Source organism: Cinclus cinclus, chromosome 22 (assembly GCF_963662255.1).
Source record: "Cinclus cinclus chromosome 22, bCinCin1.1, whole genome shotgun sequence".
NCBI lineage: Eukaryota > Metazoa > Chordata > Aves > Passeriformes > Cinclidae > Cinclus > Cinclus cinclus.
In genome coordinates this window covers 8,922,482-8,940,676 of record NC_085067.1, presented here as the reverse complement: position 1 = coordinate 8,940,676, position 18,195 = coordinate 8,922,482, and the positions used below count along the sequence as shown (strand labels likewise).

Below are 18,195 nucleotides of genomic sequence, written 5' to 3'. Positions count from 1 at the left end.
CTCTCTTTGGGGTGGATTTTTATCTCTATCACATCAAGGCAAAGCCAAAGTAAATCCATGGTATTTCCTTATAGTCCACATTTCTTGCAGCGAGACATCTGTTCTATCAAAAGCTCTTTCTTAAGACAAATACCTACTGAACTTAAAACCAGACAAGCTGTTTTCCCCCTTTACCCTATATTTATGAATTATTTACCCTATATTTATTTTAAGATGCCACCATTTTACACCAAATCATATCTGCTGCTTGCAGTGGAGCTGCCTTTGGCTGCCAGGCTCTGAGTATGTGGTGCTCTTCTTCCAAAACATACACACACCTCCAATCAGCACAAACCACAGAGCAGTAACTTCTGCCTCAAAGCTTTTAAAAATCAGAGGGCACAGAAGAGCACAGAAGAAAAAAGGCATTCTTCAGAAGTCAAATATTTTGCCCCAATTGTCAATATTATGCAAAATGCTGGTATTGCAAAATTGTATTTTTAACTGGTGCTATATAAATTAATGGAGGTCAGTTAGCTCAAGGAATGCTGATACTGAACATGAAATATCAAGTTAAACAAAACCACATGCATGGAGCAGTCAGTTCTGCTCTGCATGGGCCAGGGGGATTTCCCAAAGCACAGTGAGTTGGAGCCACAGCCTTTTCAGATCTGAACCAGAGGGATTGTGAGCTCTTTGTATGTTACTCATGCACTTCAAGGCATTAGTAGTGATGGGAAGGGAGGGAGACAGGGAAACAGATTGAAAGGGGCAGGAAAATTAGAGAGAGCTCCTTGCCATTAATGGAAAAATAACTACAGAGTGTTGTAACAGATTTCTCCTCTTTTGTATGCATAGGAATATTTATTTAATCAATGTTCTGTAACAAAACAGGCCTCTAGTGAGCTATTGTGGAGAGCTAACTCCATTCAGAGAGTGGTGATTTGAATCTTGCCACCTGTTTAGCTGGTACTGGAGAAAGCAGCAATATGTGGTGGGATGGGAAGGTGTCTGCCCCAGGGAGAGGAGGAAGCACCCTGCAGAAGCTTTCCAAAGTAATTACCCAAAGGAATGCCACTTCCAGGGAAATCTTGATGACTCGATGCTACCAGGACTTCTGCAAGCAAAGCTGCTAAGTTCACTATTTCTCTTAGGAAGGGATAAAATTCAATCCCATACAGTAGAGACTTCCGATGCAGTGTGTTACTTCCACACCTGAAACTGTGCTTGAATCCAAACTCATCCAGGTAAGGGATGGAAAAAAAGCTTTTGACAAATACAGGCTCATGCCAGTGAGTTATTTCAGTCTCACTGTTACCAGTGGTCCCCAAGCTCTCTGCTGGGCTTTTCCAGCATGGCCAGGGATGTTCCAGCATGTGGCCACATCCTGCATCCCACAGGATGATGATAAGCTGCCTCACAAGGCAGAGTTTGGATGCCTTGCCCTGTAGCTTCAGGAGCTGTCCCACCAGACTCAATCTTCTGAAAGCCCCAAACCAAAAAAATCCCACATCATTCTCCCAAGCTTCCACTCAAAATAAACTATTCTTTAAAAACAAGTCACTGTTAGGGAGCTTCATATTAAAGGTATGTTTTTGTATACACCTTATAACATCCCACTCCAAACTGCACTTCAGCATGTCCTGATTTAAAGTGCACTATGCTATGATTTTTAATATACACAAACACCTTAAAGATGTCTGATTCTAACATCTGCAAAAATATGTCCTTAAATAAAGCCCTGACAAAGACCCACAGCAAAACCTGGGGATATCAGTGGGAGCTTGTCACTAGATTGTTTCTTTCTCCCTTCTGCACTGTTTGCTGTAGAAACACACTATACACATGAACTTTGTGTTCACCTTACACAAACCTTATGGTAAAGCAGCTTTGCTCTTAAATTTGCTACACCAGGATTAAAAAACCCCCTGCATTTATTTATTTATTTTTATAGGTCAGCTAGTACCAGAAATATACCAGTTTTATGACATATTATACCTGTAGACCCTGGCATTATGACAGACCTAATTTGCTTATCACCATCACAGTTGCCAGAGTTAGTAATACATCCTTTAACATTTCTTGTAGGCAGAAGGAAAGTTACTTCCCTACTCTTCAATGGATTTAAAGAAAGATATTACCATAAATAGCCATGACACCCACCACAGCTGGGATGTACAATGTTGTGATTTAAAACTGAAGCAAGCCATAACTAAGCAACACCAACTTTCACACACCTAATAATCACAACAGTATAAAGAAAGACAAAGTATTAATCAAAATTTCACTGTTACCATTCACATCAGATTTCCTTAATGAAGCTGGCTGTTGTCAGCAATTTTAAGGCAAAATTGCAGCTTTATTTTAAAAATGGTGGTTGACAACCAAAAAAAGTGTTTTCAGCTATTTAAATAAGTCTTCTAGGCAGGTCCCTGCTACATGCGCACAGGCAGTGGTGCTTTATTGTCTACAGTAAAATTATGTCAATATTTTATGTTAACCACTTACTATTTGAGCACCCTGCAGATGCTAATTAAGTAGCCAGGCAAACTCAGAAGAAGGACAGCATTATTAAACCTATTTTGTGGACAGAAAAACTCAGCTACAGCAAAACTAGCTCAAGGTGATCCCTAAGCACATATTTTGACTTCACACTAAATACTACCTCACACATCAGCATTGTCCCCACATGCCTGCTCTTCTCAGTCAAGAAACCCAAATCTACAGCCTGAATGCAGCAGGTCCCCTGAGATACACATGGATCCAATGCCAAATCCATCCCTACTCAGCCCAGCCCCAGAGCAGGTGCTCACACAGCCATGCTGAAATGGGAAAGGAGTGACTGCTTCAAGGTTACCAAGGATGACTGTGCCTGCACAGAAACCAGCCCATGTCCCCCAAGGGCCAGCTCAGCATGCTCATTAAAAGTGTGTTTGTTTGAGAAAAAGAGGCATCAAAGAGCTGCTGTGGAAGTGACCTGTGCAAACCCAAACACAACAGCAAGTGCACGTGGTGAAGGTGACCATGGGCCAAACAAGTGCCCATCTGTTTCAAGGTGCCAGCCAGGCAGAGCACAGAACTGAAGAGGCTGCAAAAAATAAGACAAAAACCAGTAATAAAACTAAAAAAGAAGGATCTTCTTTACGTGTTATTCTTTATCCCCGCCACTCTCTAGCTTTCCCCTTTGGATGGTGTAAAGAGCACGAGCATCACTCCAGGCTGGGGACAGGCTGTGTGCCATGTCTATGCCATGTGCACCCCATGATGAGAATGCTGCACAGACCTGTGCTGACAGAGGTACTGCAGACCTCCAACCACCACACAAAAGCCACACCTCAAACCGTCAAGAAAGAAAAAGAGGTAAAAGCTGAACAGATTTCCCTGTACTCCAAAATGTGTGGACCTGTGAAGTGTAAAATGAACACAAGACAAATACACAAAATGTTCAGAGCAGCAGCCCAGCACGGAGGACTTAAAAAAAAAAAAAGTCCTTAAATTTTCAGAGCAAATTTTGTGGGGTTTACATTTACATTGTGGGGTTGTAAATGGCATTTCCTGATGAGATCCCTTGTCAGTGTGGATGGTGAGCCCTGACCAACATGATGCAGGGTGAGGTGGGACCACAGCCCTTGGACAGAGCTGCAGCTCATAACCTGCACAAGGAGACACCTCCTTCCCCATGTATTTGAAAGGATCTTATATCAGCTATTTTCAATAAATAAACAAACCCTTCCCTAACCTGTAACATGAACCAACACATTGCAGTGCAGCCTATCCCCACAAAAACGTGGTGACCCACACTGTGACACAGTAATCTAATCCTTGAACTAAAGACAGTTTAATGCCTTTACAAATCCATATGTTTTCTAATACCACCATTGCTGTCAGCAGACTACAGGAGCGCCTCTTTGAAGATGGAAAGAAAATGACAAAGCACATCATTGTGAAGGCAATTATATGCTGCAGTAACCATTTTACAATGGCCCATATGGGCTGTATTTCAACAACACAATTTCCAAATCTGCCTTAGCAAACATATATCTCCGTCCCAATCCCAGGTAGATTTTGCAAAACAAAGTAAGACTGCAGCCAGAACAAATTGAAAATATGGATAACAGATGTAAAAATATGCCAACAAGGACACCAGAGCAATTTTTTGTCAGAGTACCAAACAAAGAGAGCAGCCACAACAGACCTCACGAGGCCATTCACAGCAAAGCTGCCCATTCAAGGGACTTAGAGACCTGGGTTTATCAGAAATCTGATTATTCACCCGTGTGCTCTCCTATGCAGCTGCCCAATTCACTGCTGCAGCCACCGACCCATCCACCCCCCCCAGGGACCACAGGGCAGGGATCTGCAATCTCAGTTTAGAAGCTAAAATCAGACATGAACCAAGGCTGTGCATGCTTACTCCAAATCCTCTCTGACATCCAGGACCAGGACCTAAACAAAGGGAAACAAGGGGGGAAAAAAGCCAACAATAAACTCTTGTCCTTACCCTTGTGATAGCAGTCTCAGAGCCTGCTCTGTTTACCGTGCTGCCTGAGCTCTGCTGTGGTAGCTGGGGCCATGCCACCAGCCCAGCATCACCTCCAGCAGCCCCAGGGCTGCTCTCTGCCTGGTTCCTTAGGAGGCACAGAGCGGTGAAACTGCAACTCTGGCCCAAAATCTCTCCCTCCTGTTGATGGAGAAGCAAGTGCCAGGGCTGAGGAGCAGCCAGTCTTCACAGGGCAACATTATGCAAAAGCTGTACTCTGGTGAAAAGGGGGTTTAATTGTACTTCTTGCCAGCAGTCCTCTGCAGTGGTTCATTGCTTTTGAAGGCTTTGCAATGGGTACCTGTTTTGGGATATCTCTGTGCCAGTGTCACAATTTTGGAGGGGCTCTGTAGCCACACTCTGGATGTACAGACAGGATCCAGGCTGCAGGACACCAGCTGGACAGTCCTGCATTAGTAGCAGCAATAAGGACAGGAACAGACATGAACACCTTTCTCTCAGAAGTGAAATAGTAATAAAAAATGCCTTAAGCTGCCTACAACAAAGACAGGAATGGTAGAGGTGAAAACTTACAAGTTCATTGCTAATTCATTAACAACAAGCCGTCTGCATCAAATATCTTACATTTCAACGCCAAGGGCAACAAGCAAAGGAACACATGCACAGCATGGAGCAAAAAATCACCATCACAAGGGAAACATGGAACTGGGTATTCAGTAGCCAGGTCCTGCAAAGTGCATGATCCAGTTCTTATCATTGCCAGCTTCTCAAAATGATCTAGTGAATCTGGGCAAAAGCATTTCAAAGACGTTAATCCATGTGAAATACTACTTCCTGGAACTGGAAATTCAATCCCTAGCAATAAAAACAAAAGCATACTCATAAATGCACCTTTCAACTCAGCCAATATAGCCATATTTAGGCTCATGATCTCTCAAAAAAATCCTTTACTCATTAATATAGAGTAAACTTGAAATGATTGCTATAATTGCAGTTAAAAAATTAATCATGTTTTGAGATAAATGCAGATAAAAGCATGTTTTGCTAATTATCTTTTGAAGCTTCTGCTCATGAAAGATTAAAGGTGGAAGAAAAGTTGTTGAAATATTGAAGACAAAAAATCCTACCATTTCAAAACACTTTGAAGCCATGTACCTATGTACCTCATATGAGTGATCCTTAATGTCCAGATGCACTAAAAAAGGAATCTCTTTAATTCAGAAGAAGTCTAACAAAACATGCCAGTTGGAGTTTTCATGCTGTCAGCTCCCTGGAAATTGGTGCATTTAGCAGCCCCCACTCTGCAGAGCTCCAGCCCATAGTGGGATTTTCTCGTGGCTCATCCCCAACTGGGACAGAAAACTTCAAGCCGGAATTCAAAACCGAGTTCAAGAATTTCAGGCTTCATTGAGTTCCTGTGGTATCAACCTACTTATAACTAGTTTTACATACCCAAGCAACCATCCAAGGAATCCACAAAAGGTAGCACTTTTCCCACTCAGGGAGGAGGAGCTGGAGGCACAGACATCAGGGTTTTAACAGAGTACCCTCATCACCAGCCACGGGGTTATTCACAAGCCACATGAAGGCTTGTTTCTGTTCCCGGGGCACTTAAAGGAATGCAGGTTATCTGGGGTGCAAATTACCCCAAAACAAGGCTGGCATTTCCATTCAGAGCCCTGGAACTAACAAGGCAAATAACTAACTCCCTTCCTGCTCCATAGCACCAGCCTGTTTGACATCAGCAGTTTGCAGACTGAGCGTTAATGAGGAGAGCAGACCTATTGACCACAGGCTGAAATGGATGTCCACAACTCCACTGGAAATGTTTTCAGCTTCTGCAAATTGAAACAACTTGAAAAATACTCTTAGGTAAAATTCCTAAGCAACTTTATAGCCATTTCACAGACCTAGTATTTCCATCAGATCTGAATTGCTGCAAAAGTATAAATTTTAGAAGTTTGCACCTGCAGCACGACAGAACCAAAGCCTGCTGTTACAGGGCAGTTTTCAAAAGCCTTGAACTGTGCTCAAAAGCTACAGAGTGTCAATGTCAAGGACTCTTCAGTGCTCTGGAGCTTCAAGAGTCAGGGCAGATCTGAAATGGAGCAGCTGACACCTCTTTGCTGAGGGAAGGGTCCCACTGTAAAGAACATTATTCCCCAGCAGCCCCTTGTGCTGTATTTCTCCTTGCTCCTTTCCCCTCATCCCGTAGCTTTTAATCCCTCTGCCCATCACAAAGCATGGGGACACCAAATTATTAAATTCTACCCTTGCTACAAACCTGAGCAGCGCTAGGTAAATGATTAAATAGTTGGGTTTTTCATAACCACACATCCAAGGAAATTTGCCAGTGTCTTTATTTGCATATCTGGCAGACTGCCCCAGACAACTAATACATAAGTGACAGCGTACAGGTGTATTAGTTTAGAGTTTGCCTTTAATCTAGAGGTGTCAATTTGCTTCTGTTTTAATTACATCCATCTTGATATGTTATTACAACCTCATGAAACTTCTTCATTACTTGAATGGCTATAAATACATACACATGACAAACAGTTGTTATAAATTTTCTGGTTCAGCAGTGGAGGCACAATATCTTAGCCCACACATCATGTTCATTTAAAATTCCAGTTCTCCCTCTCCTCTCTACCCCACTCCATTCCCTTCCTTCTCTTTTCTTTCATGCAACACCAAAATATTTTCCTCCCCCCCTACATTTAATGGATTCTGTAATATTTACTAGTAGCAGCAGCACCCCAATACAAATACTCTCAGCTTAGGGAGCTGTTTCAGCCCATGTGTGTCCTGGGCTACGCCTCTGTGAGATGTCTGTTTGTCATTAGGCAAATATAAGGAGATTGCACTGAGGCCTTATAAACATGCAAAGATCCACTTTTGTAGCTACATAACTCACTGAGTTTTTCAATACACATTCTATGGTTGAAAACTTGGCTAATCCATCCACCAGATGTATCTTTATGATCCCAGAACTCATTAAAATTTACTTTTTCCCCTCCTTTTTTTTTAAAGTCCAGCAGACTCAGCTGTTGAGCCACATTAATTGCATTTTTATTATTTTTTTTCCCATAGTTAAAATGACTAATGCTAGCAGAGTCACTGCCTACAAGCACAATAGCCAGACAGTAAAAATTAGTAGGACTTCTAATCGTTCAGTAATATCCAAATCCCATAAAATTAAGAGAGGCAATTTGGTCCTCTCAAAACAGATGGTTTTGATTTTCAGTATTTATTTTGAATTTTCTTTAAGGGGAGGAAAGAGAGGAGAAAAGACACAAATTCACACCAAAAGATTCTATTCAAAGGTCAAAGTGCCCTTGACGTGCATTAAACCCCACGACACCAACAGTCACAACATAAATTGTTCCCAACAGCAGCACTTCTTCCCTTGCCTTCTTACCACAGAGACCCTTCAGAGGTCAAAACCACTTTCCCTGCCTCAGCCCTCCATCAGGGCCCTCTCTGATGGATGTCACGCCATGCCAGCCATTCCATACAATCTAGGGCAAGCCGGAGAGCGTGTGTTACCCAGCTCTTGCAACAGCAGCACCTCCCAGCTCCTTCCCCTGGGAATTCTGGAAGCTGGGCAACAAATCCCAGTTTCTGGAGGACCCTTGGAAGACATTCACGGTACCCTCTGGAGGCATGTGGTGCTAAGTACCTGGATGTGCAGGAGGCAAGAGGAAGGTGAAAGAAGTTGTCAGGAGCCAGGTGAAGAACAAAGCCCCATTCCTGGCTACAAGTCAGGGCCTTTGGCTGCCTCTCTACCATTCCCACCATCCATGTAAGCAAGGAGCCAGGTGCTTCAGCCACCTATTTGCTATTCCCACCTTCTGCAGAAGTAGAGGTCTCAAAAAAAAAAAAAATAAAATTAAGCAGATTCTCAGACTGAAAGGTCTCAGGTCACTTGGGACTTCCAGAGAGAAAATAAACAAAAATCACTGCCAAGAGCAATTATCACCATGTTTGTAACCCATCTCAGTCTCAGAAATAAGAAATGGTGTGCAAACAACAAAACATGGGCTGTCAGAATTTGCCAGGAGGGAGAAGTTTCACCACACAGGTTCTGTACCCTGCTCTCCTGTACCCAGGAGCCACCCAAGTGTGATCCTGGAGAAGTCAGTGGCAAAAATTTCCGTCTCACTGGTTCCACCTCACAGGCAAAGGAATTAAAATGCCTTTAGCACACCAGGGGGGTGAGTTAAGAGCAGCTGTAGGACACTCTTGAGCAACCTGCAAGAGGGTCCCCAAGGATGGGTCTCCTGGGACATGGTAACCCATACCTGCACCTAGGGAAACAGGCAACAGTGGCTCTGGATTTCACTGACAGGCAAGCAGGTATCTGCAACAGGTATTATCACTCACGGTCAGCCTATGACAGAAAAAGGCTTCTCACAACCTTTCATTAATTTGGTCTGGATGTGACCACTGCTTAATTTCATGGGAGTGTAAAACATGTCTTAAAGTCTGATACAACTGATAGCATTACTCCATAACACACAAGTACCTCTTCAGAATTTCAGCCACCCAAGTGTCAACCCAACCTAGAACCTCCTGGTGCCCACCTCTATCTGCTTCTGGTGTTGACTGTCATCCTGCACCATCCACAAACCTGCTCCAGGTGGCTTCATACAAACGATGCTCAGCACAGGGCTCGTCCCAAAGGCTGAAAATGTTTGCCTCTTTTCATGAGCTCATCCAACAAAGAACAAGTCCAGGCTCATGTCTGGATGGAGAGGATAGGTTGACAGTAGTTTTATTCTCATACCATTAAATCTCCTTTGGTACCAAATAAAAGTATGGAAAGAGACAATTTTTAAGAGCACTAATTGAAGAGAAGAAATTTCTACTTTAGGAAGCTGGCAAACACATGTGAGACAGATTAAAGGGTGATCATTCCTGGAAATAACACCGAGCTGAACTCCTGCAAGGCTCTGAGTAACTACTCCTATGTGGAGCTGGTACATTAATCATATCAGTAATACAGCATTACACAACCAAAAGTTCAGCCAGTCAGGAACTTGGGCACATGAGATATCAGCACACCTCTGCACATCTCCCATGCCTTTGTCTCATGGCATTTTAAAAACAGCAAGACTGAGATGCACAGCAAATACAAACTAAATCCACATGGAGCACATGCACCATGATCAAATTAAACCTCACAAGTAGAACCTCACAAACAGAATAATATTTGCAGGGGCAAGGGATAATCCACTTCTTTTGCTGACTTATTCCACCACTGATGCACAGAGGATGACACAACCAAAACTCCTGCCTATAGTATTTACCAGACTGAGGACATAACCCTTTGGTTAAAACCTTCTCTCTCCACCACACAAGTGGTGTGAACTTCAGCAGCAGTGTTGCCAAGATACAAAGAGAAAACTCTCAAGACATTAAGGTAACACACTATTTAAAGGCAAACAGTACAGCACAGCTGAGCTGAGGATCTGACAAATTGCCACTGCACGTTCTGCTGTTACAGCAAAACAAATCCCTACCTGCATTAGCCATTCCTCATTACTTACAAAGTGGATTTTCATATTCATTTTACAACAAAGGAGTTTAGAAGACTATGATGTTCTGAAGTGGTCTTCACCATGGCTTGGCATCAAGTCAAAAGGACAACAAACTGACTATACAAAAATGCACGCAGCTGGTAGTTTGTGGCACATACAGAGCCAAACCCCAAAAGAACACAAGATACTGAACTGATAAATTATAAGGATAATGTACAAAAAGACAGACAAATGTTGGAAGCAATTTTCTCTTGCAGAACCAAGGCAACACTGCAGTTCAAGTGCAAGAAAACTGAGAGTTAAACATTTCCACATTTCACCCTGCAACTTCCTAACTCCATTACCTTTTTATTAATTGCATTTGAGACTTCACTAAACTTGAGCTTGGGCTATTTTTAAAACCTATCTGACTCAACTTATTGTTGCTCAGAACAAAGATTAAGCTTCTAATTTAGCTGCAGATAATTACAAGGCTGCAGGTCAGACCCCCAGTGTAATGTGGTAGGGTGTCCCAGTCAAACTGATAGGTGTTCAACAAAAACCTCAAAAAACAATAGTAGTAGAGCTTAGGGAAAGAGGGGATCATCTTCAGTGAGAGAGGAATCTTTCTGTCTTCCTCCCAGCTGAAGTTACCAGGATTAATGAATCCTTAAGTAGGGACAGATTTGGTTGTGTCTCCCCTTGGTACTGCCAGCAGGGCTCACACCAAGGAGCATTTTCCTACACAGCAATGGATCTTTCCTGAAACTTCTATGTTTGGTAACAACATTCCCCCCCCCCCAGTTCTCTGTGTTCCCATATAGTCCCTGCTATTTCTATATTGATCTCAGTCTTGTAAGTCAATCTTTCAATTACTCAGACTCTTGATGCCTTTCGACAATTTTTTTTTGCCTTTCCCTAACAATCATTTTCCTTTCAAGTTCCTGATCCTTTACCCTTATTTTATATAGCATAGAATCATATAACTGTTTAGGTTGGAAAAGGCCTCTAGGATCAGAGAGTCCAACCATTAACCATCAGCACAGCCAGCCCTACTGCTAACCATGTGTCCAAGTGCCACATCTACACTTCTTTTAACTCTCTCCAGGGATGGTGACTCCACCACCGTCCTGGATTTTACATTCCTTCAATGCCAGCAAAGGCCCCAGATATTTAATCAGAAAGGGCTTACTTACTCGCCCAAATAGCAGGAAAAAATAGAAGATACCAAGGTAAGGAAGGATAAGGGTGTCTTTTGTCTTTTGATGTGTGGCATATTTCATATTAATGCTAATCTTAAAGAGCAGTGCTAGTGGAGATTAATTGGATCATATTAATCTAAAAGAACTTGTCCTTATAGTTTAAACTCTTCCTTCTTCAACTCAAGGCTACTGTGCCTCCTACTAACACCTATGGGAATGGCAAAAATCCCCACCTTCATTACATGGTTACCTTCAGGAGCTTAAAAGAATATTTATGCAACAATCTCAATCCTTGGTCATTATCTGCCTGAAGAGACAGCTTCAGCTTTGCAACAGCTACTGAATTCAGCTGGAGTTAGGAGTTCCTCACCTCCCAGAAAGGTACCAGGCTTTTCAATATAATTTTAAAGTATTTTTAAAATATTCAGGTACCCAAATGATAGCAACATATGTTTCAAACATCACCCTAGACATTGTTTTTGTGGAATATGCATCCCACTGTTTTCAGTCGCACTTTCCATTTGAGTTGCTGTTTTTTCAGGTCTGGTCACTGAGGTTTTCATCAAGATTGTCAGCTGCTCTGCCAAGGTAATCTCAAAATTTAATCTCAGGTGAGTTTACTGTTTCCTCTAAATACACAGTGAAAATAATAAATGCATTGCTTTGTATGATATCCCAGTGTCACACAAAGCTTAATGCCTCTCCTCAACCCCAGATATCTTCATTTAGTTACTCCCTTCTCTTCTCTGCTGATCTAAATCTGCAGACTTGCATGTGCAAACAGAGACTGGGACAAGCATCTAAGCAGTCAATAAACACAAAAGGGCCACCAAGATTTGCTGACAGCATTAAACAAACACCTTATGTTATGATGCTGCTGTGGCAAGGCAGGAAGATCAAATTCCTTTTGAAATATGAAGGGATAGAGACAAGGCAGAACAAACTTGCTTGAAATCTTGAAGAATTTAAGCAAACAGGCTAATCAGGCCAGCTAGAAGATTGGTGAGAAGAAAATGATTTGGGGAGAAAAAGCACACAGCAAGCCAGCCATTCTGGTGTCCAGCTCAAATCTTCTGCTGTCACACAGCCAAGCTATTTCTATTTGCAGTGGGCCATGCCTAGAGATGAGCATCACACACCAGTTACTAAAGCAAATTCCTGCATTCAGATGCATACACAGAGCTACACTGTCAGTGCACAAAGGCACACAACTGAGACCACAGGATCCTCAAAACCTTCTTGCTACTTGCACATTTTGTTTCTGTAGTGTCTCTATTTTAAAGCCCAGATTAGCTATTAAGCTTTACTCCATCTAGTCTCATACTATCTGTGCAACTTGTAAAAGTGCTGCAGCCAACATCTGCCTAAACCACACAAACACTGTGGAACAATTGCTTAGAAATCATTTACACAAAGTGGATGGAATCATCTGACACAGAATTTGAAGCTCATTAAACAGCTCCTTGACAAATATTTGTCAGCATTTCTCATTTGTAATTAATTATATTGGGCTTTACCTGATGATAATTTAGTATGGTCTCAAAGCAGACTAATGCCTGTGTGCTGAACAGAAATGAGCTCAGCAAATGCACAGTGAGAAATTGTGACAGTTTTATGAAACAAGAATCCCCATTTAAATGCGAGTCCCCCTGCTTCCCACCCCACTTCTATCTGTGCTTTAAATATCTGTGTCCCATTTCAGGCTTATCAGATGAGCTGCCTGAGTTGAAGCTAAACAAACATCCACAGAAAAAACTCATTACCTTACTCAGTGTTCAGAAAACCTGAAACCAACTGCTTACTCCATAGGGATGGTCAGAGCTGAGTCAGGAAACATAAAGTACTTCCCAGGCTTTAAGCTATCTTAACATTCAGGTCAGATTTCCTTTCTCATCACAGCAAACCATCTTCACCACGGCACGTCAAAAGCCATGTCACGTCAGTCTCCTGCCCAGACACCTCTGCACCAGGGGGTAGGAGGGAGACAAACATCTTCCTGAAATCTCACCTCACCAGAGAGCTCTGCAGAAGCCTCCTTGCCAACACTGCCAGAGCACATCATGGAGAAAGTCACTCCAATGGATTGATTTATCACATTCTGAGAAATGACCTTTCCCTATCAAACCAGTGTCTAAAATGCTCACCTGTGTTTGGAGAACCTCATGTTATTATTGCTGGTAACAAACACACCAGCAGTGCAGCACAGGCTCCTCCAAGCTGGGAAAAGCACTCAGCTGGACAAGGCACCAGTCACACTAATACAGAGTGTCTGTGCCTTCCTGCTTTTCCAGGCTGGGACATTTGGGGAGTTCAGGGCAACAGTGAACCACAGAGCTTGTTGCTGTCAGTCCCAGCAAGGCCACTCACAGGAGAATCTGGTGAATCAGATCAAATTGTGGGACCATACCTCATCTGCTTTACTACACATTAAGGGCTGGTTTCTGAAGGTCAAGGCCCCAAAATGCTCTCCAGTATAGGGGACAGGTCCATATTTCACACAGCTACATTGATGCCTTGCATGGCCAGGCGAGGATCAGTCTTGCCACATCTGCACGGACACTGGAATTGCTGAACTGTCACTCCAAGAAGGAAAAAATCCACAGTGAGATTCCACTGTCTTCATTTAACTCCCTCTTCCTGGGTATTCCCAACACAAACATTAGAGACAACAAGGTATGGGGTGCCATAAATGCAGAGACAGATAACCAGAAGCAGATGGCCTCTATTTCAACACCAAACAATTTACACTTGAGAAGTATGAGAAGGCTACAGACACCCGGACAGAAAAGCAGTTTCCAGAGTGGGAGCTGGTTAAAGTTTTGCTTCAAGGGAACTTTTATCAACATGACCATAACAGATTGGATGAATCCTCCTGACATTATAGTGGCATGGGATGTGTTCTTATGCAGCACCTGTGTCCCTTTGCCATCTACAAGCTTCACACAACCTGGTATTTTGCACAGGTTGGACTTTTTCAGTCACCCCAACAAAAAGCAAAAGCATTTAGTAAAAGATAGGTGAAATCAAGCTGCACGGAAGTTCTTGCTCCTTTTTCTGCAACTTGATACATAAGAAGGTCCTGGGGTGACACCTCACACCTAGCCAACCCACACCCCTAGAGCTGCAAGCATGTCCCCAGAGTTCAGCTTTGTCCCTCCGTGGTGGCTGTCCCCTCCTCATCCACCTGTGTCCCTTCTTCTGGACCGTGGGATTAGATCCTCCAGTGGGTGAAGTGTTCTGCACTTTCCCCTCACAGTTTTTCACACCCAGCAGACAAAACACTGTCTCTGCACCCTTCCAGCTGTGTTAAGTCCAAGAAAAGGCTGAAGATCAAGCAAAAGGCATGGGCCCGGAAAGTCTTGTCTACATTCTGGGCACGAGTGTCTTCTGGAACCTTGGGAAAATCTCCACGGCCTCCAAGGAGCTGGGGGCAGACCCACAGCATGAGGTGTATGAACACCAGGACACCTCTCCACAGCACCGAAAGCTTCTTGACTCAACTCAAACATATTAACACCTAAACATCTCACCAAGGCTGAGGTACCTCACTCCACCAGCCACCCACAGCCTCCTCACCAGCACCACAATTACAACAAAAACTCCAGGCTGCTACATGCAACACACAGAACAATTCCTGCCACACTGGGCTTGTTCCTCAGACACCTTCATCTCCCTCTGATCTTCAGAAACAAGTTTCTCAACGCACACACAGAGCTGCAGGAAAAAGAACCTAACAACGATTTTGTGACATTATTTCTTAACGCAGCATGAAATCGTTAGGTCAAAACGTGCCACCTATCACATGAACATTAAAAGTATGTCAAGTCTCAGTGTGCAAGCTATTGTTTTATCTGAACGTGATATTAGCTGGCAGAACTGGGTAATGTATCTGTGCTCCTTTCTACTGATACAGGATTACGAGAGGATGCAAGTAGTAGCCATGCTTGGTGTGGCAAAGAGAAGAGAGCACAGCAATTATTTTCAAGTTGAAAATAAACAAAAAAGAGGTGAAACAGAATAAAGACACTTTCTAAAATGCCCCACCAAGTTCTAAACTTGCTCTTCACTTCCTATCCAAAAAGGACTAGAGCCAAATTCTCAAGTCCTTATTCCCATAAAAATGCTTAATGACACTAACTAGGGCTTTGTTTGAGGAAAAAATAGAATTTTGTCTGAAACAGAAGCAATACAAATTTCTCTCATGCCAAACAAACAAGTATCCACACTTTTGGACTCACTGGTTCGAGTAGGTCACTTGTGGATGGGCTCACCAGGTGAGAAATGGTGGATAAATAAAGTCTGGACATTACCTCAGCATTTGTTCCTTGCCGCTTACTTGAGTCCAACACCAACCATGTGGAGGTTTGTTGGAGTGAACAAATCCTCCCTTAATTACACCAGAGTAAGTTCTGTCCAAGGCACAGTGTGGATGGATACAGGTGTAACCAAGGACAAATTCGGGCTACAAATCAAGAAATAAAATAAAACAAAATAACCCTGAAAATACCACTAAGTATTCCTGGCTAAATATTTAAACATCTTAAAAGCTACACAGATTTTTTTTTTGTTGTTGTTGTTTAACAATCAGCTTCACCTCCACATTTATTTTGACAGTTCATCATTGCTCCAGTTGTGACTCCAGTGCACGTAAACCCAAATAAATCTGCATTTCACCACAGCAAACTTCTCCCGATCAGAACTTACAAACAACAAAGCCCTTCAAACACACAGGCTGGAGGTCCCCTTCCACGGCAGCATCACCAGCCACGACGCTGGCTGGGCTGACAGCGGCTCCACGATCGCGACTGGGTGTTTGGAGGGGACACGGAGAGCCGAGGCCGGGCCGGGCAGAGGGAGGCGAAGCCCCGCGGGGCTTCCCGGGCGTCGTTTCCCTCCGCCCGGCCCGGCCCGGGTCTCGCAGCCCCTTGGTTCGCACCGGGGGATGACTAGAGCCGCCCACCGCGGGGCCCACTCGTGACAATGCCGGCAGGGAGCGCGGCAGGCCGGGCACCTCACCCGCGGCAGCACCGCCAGCGCCACGAGAAACACGCGCGCCCCCCCCCCCCCCACTCCGCGGACACGAGTGGGCGGCCCCGCCGGGCCACGGCGGCGCGAGAAAAGTTTGATCCGCGGGAGGGGAGAGGAGGGGAAGGGAAGGGAAGCGCCGCCGGGGGACCGCGCACAACTGCCCGCTCCCCGCGCGGGGGGACGGCCCCGGCCCCGCCGCCCGCCGGCAGCGGCGCGCCGGGCTGCAGGTGTCGGCGGCAGGAGGGAGAAGGGAGGGCAGCGGGGCACCCCGGGGACCGGGAGGGGGCGGCGGGACCGCCCCCGCGGGCACCCCCGGCGGGCCGGCCCGGGGACCAGGGTCGGGGGCGGGGGGGCGTCCGGGGGGGGGGGGGGGGGGGCGCCGCGGGGGCTCCCCCGCCGCTGCCCCCACACAATGAGGCGCACACAAAGCGCCGCCGCTCCTACCTCCAGCGCCTCGAAAGTGACGAAGCTGGACATCGCGAAACCGTCGATAATGTCCTCTTCGGCCGAGGAGGACTCCCGCCGCTTCCTCCGGGGGGGCCGCGGCCGGGACGGCGGCGGGGGCCCATTGTCTTCCTTCTCCGAGCCCGAGGAGGAGAGCGCGGCGGCCCCGGGGCCGGCGGCCCCGCCGGCGGCACAGCCGCGCCGCCCGCCTTGGGCTCGCCGCTCCCGGTCGCGCTGGGACCGCGATCGCCGCTTCTTCCGAAGCCCGTTGCATCGCGCCGGGCCATCCATGTCTCTCGCCGGCTCTCCCTCTCGCTCTCGTCCCCCCCCGCCCCACCGCAGCCACAAATCCGGCTCCCCCGGCGGAATAACGGGGGAGGGAAGGAGGGAGAGAGGGAAGGAGAAAGGGAGGGAGGAGAGGACAGCAAGGGGGTGGGGGGGATGAAAGAATCCGAGTGCGGTTCCACCACCACCAGCAGCAAGCACCAAATGTAAGAGATTCCTATAAGCGAGCCAAGGAAAGTAATGGCTGATCTCAGGTCGCCTTTGTAAAAAAAAAAAAAAAAAAAAAAAAAAAAAACACCACGGAGAGAAAGGGAAAAAAAAAAAAAGCCTCACCAAGCAGGCAATAAATCAGAATAGCGGAATGCTTTGATCAAGGGGCTGGGAGGGCGAGGATCTTCGAAACAGAGGAAAAAAGGCTGAGAAGAAGGGGGGGAAAAAATAAAGAAAGGAGACACGCTGGAAGGAGGGAGCTGAGAGTATTTCCTTGCACAAAATTTATTTTCTTTCTTCCTTTCCTCCCCAACTAAAAGAAGTTCCGGGGGGGGGGGGGGGGGGAAATATATTTGTAGATGCACGGAACTCCCTTTCTGTCTGCGTGTGTGTGTCTGTGTGTGTGCAGGGAAGGGTGCAGCCTTCCCCTCCCCACCAACACGCACTCCTCTCTCCCTCCTCCTTTATCTCTCTGGATCAAACACAATAATAACGATGCATCCAGATGCAATTTTGCAATTTTCTCAGGCACCGACCAGGGATGGACTCGGGAGTGGAGATCAGATCCCAGCCCGGCCCCTCCAAAAACAAAACCAAACAATAAAAAGAAGGAAAAAAAGGAAAAAGAGAAAAAAAGGGGAGGAAAAAGAGCCCCAAAACACGCCCACCCACCCCAGCTATTAATACGGATCAATCATGGCAAATTCATCGTATTAATTGTGGCGAGGAGGGGGGTGCTGGTGGTGGTGGTGACAATAGATCCGAGCGGAGGGGAGGCGGCCCCCGGGAGCGGCGGCGGCCACACCAACACGGCTGGTGCCCGGGGGCGCGGCGGAGCGGGGTCGGAGCCGCCCGGGCGGTGCCGCTGCCGGTGCCGGTGCCGAGGGGCGCCCGCCGAGCCCCGCGCGGGGCGGTCGCGGTGTCGCCCCCAGCGGCCGCGCGGCCCCGCGCCGCTCACGTGACCGCCGCCCCGCCCGCTCCCCGCCCGGCGGCGCGCGAAATGCGGCGCCCCCGCCGCGCGAAA

At 45.8% G+C, this 18,195-nt stretch overlaps 1 protein-coding gene across 2 annotated transcripts in view; it reads right to left on the bottom strand.

Annotated features, from left to right (window-relative positions):
• The window catches only part of AUTS2 (activator of transcription and developmental regulator AUTS2), a 774,806-nt gene extending 757,569 nt beyond the window's left edge, over positions 1-17,237 (bottom strand). For both annotated transcript variants that reach the window (XM_062507061.1, XM_062507062.1), the window contains exon 1: positions 16,677-17,237. In XM_062507061.1, coding sequence (XP_062363045.1) covers positions 16,677-16,967 — 291 coding nt within the window. In that variant the 5' untranslated portion in view covers positions 16,968-17,237. The remainder of the gene's footprint in view (positions 1-16,676) is intronic.
• Between the last annotated feature and the right edge of the window lie 958 nt (positions 17,238-18,195).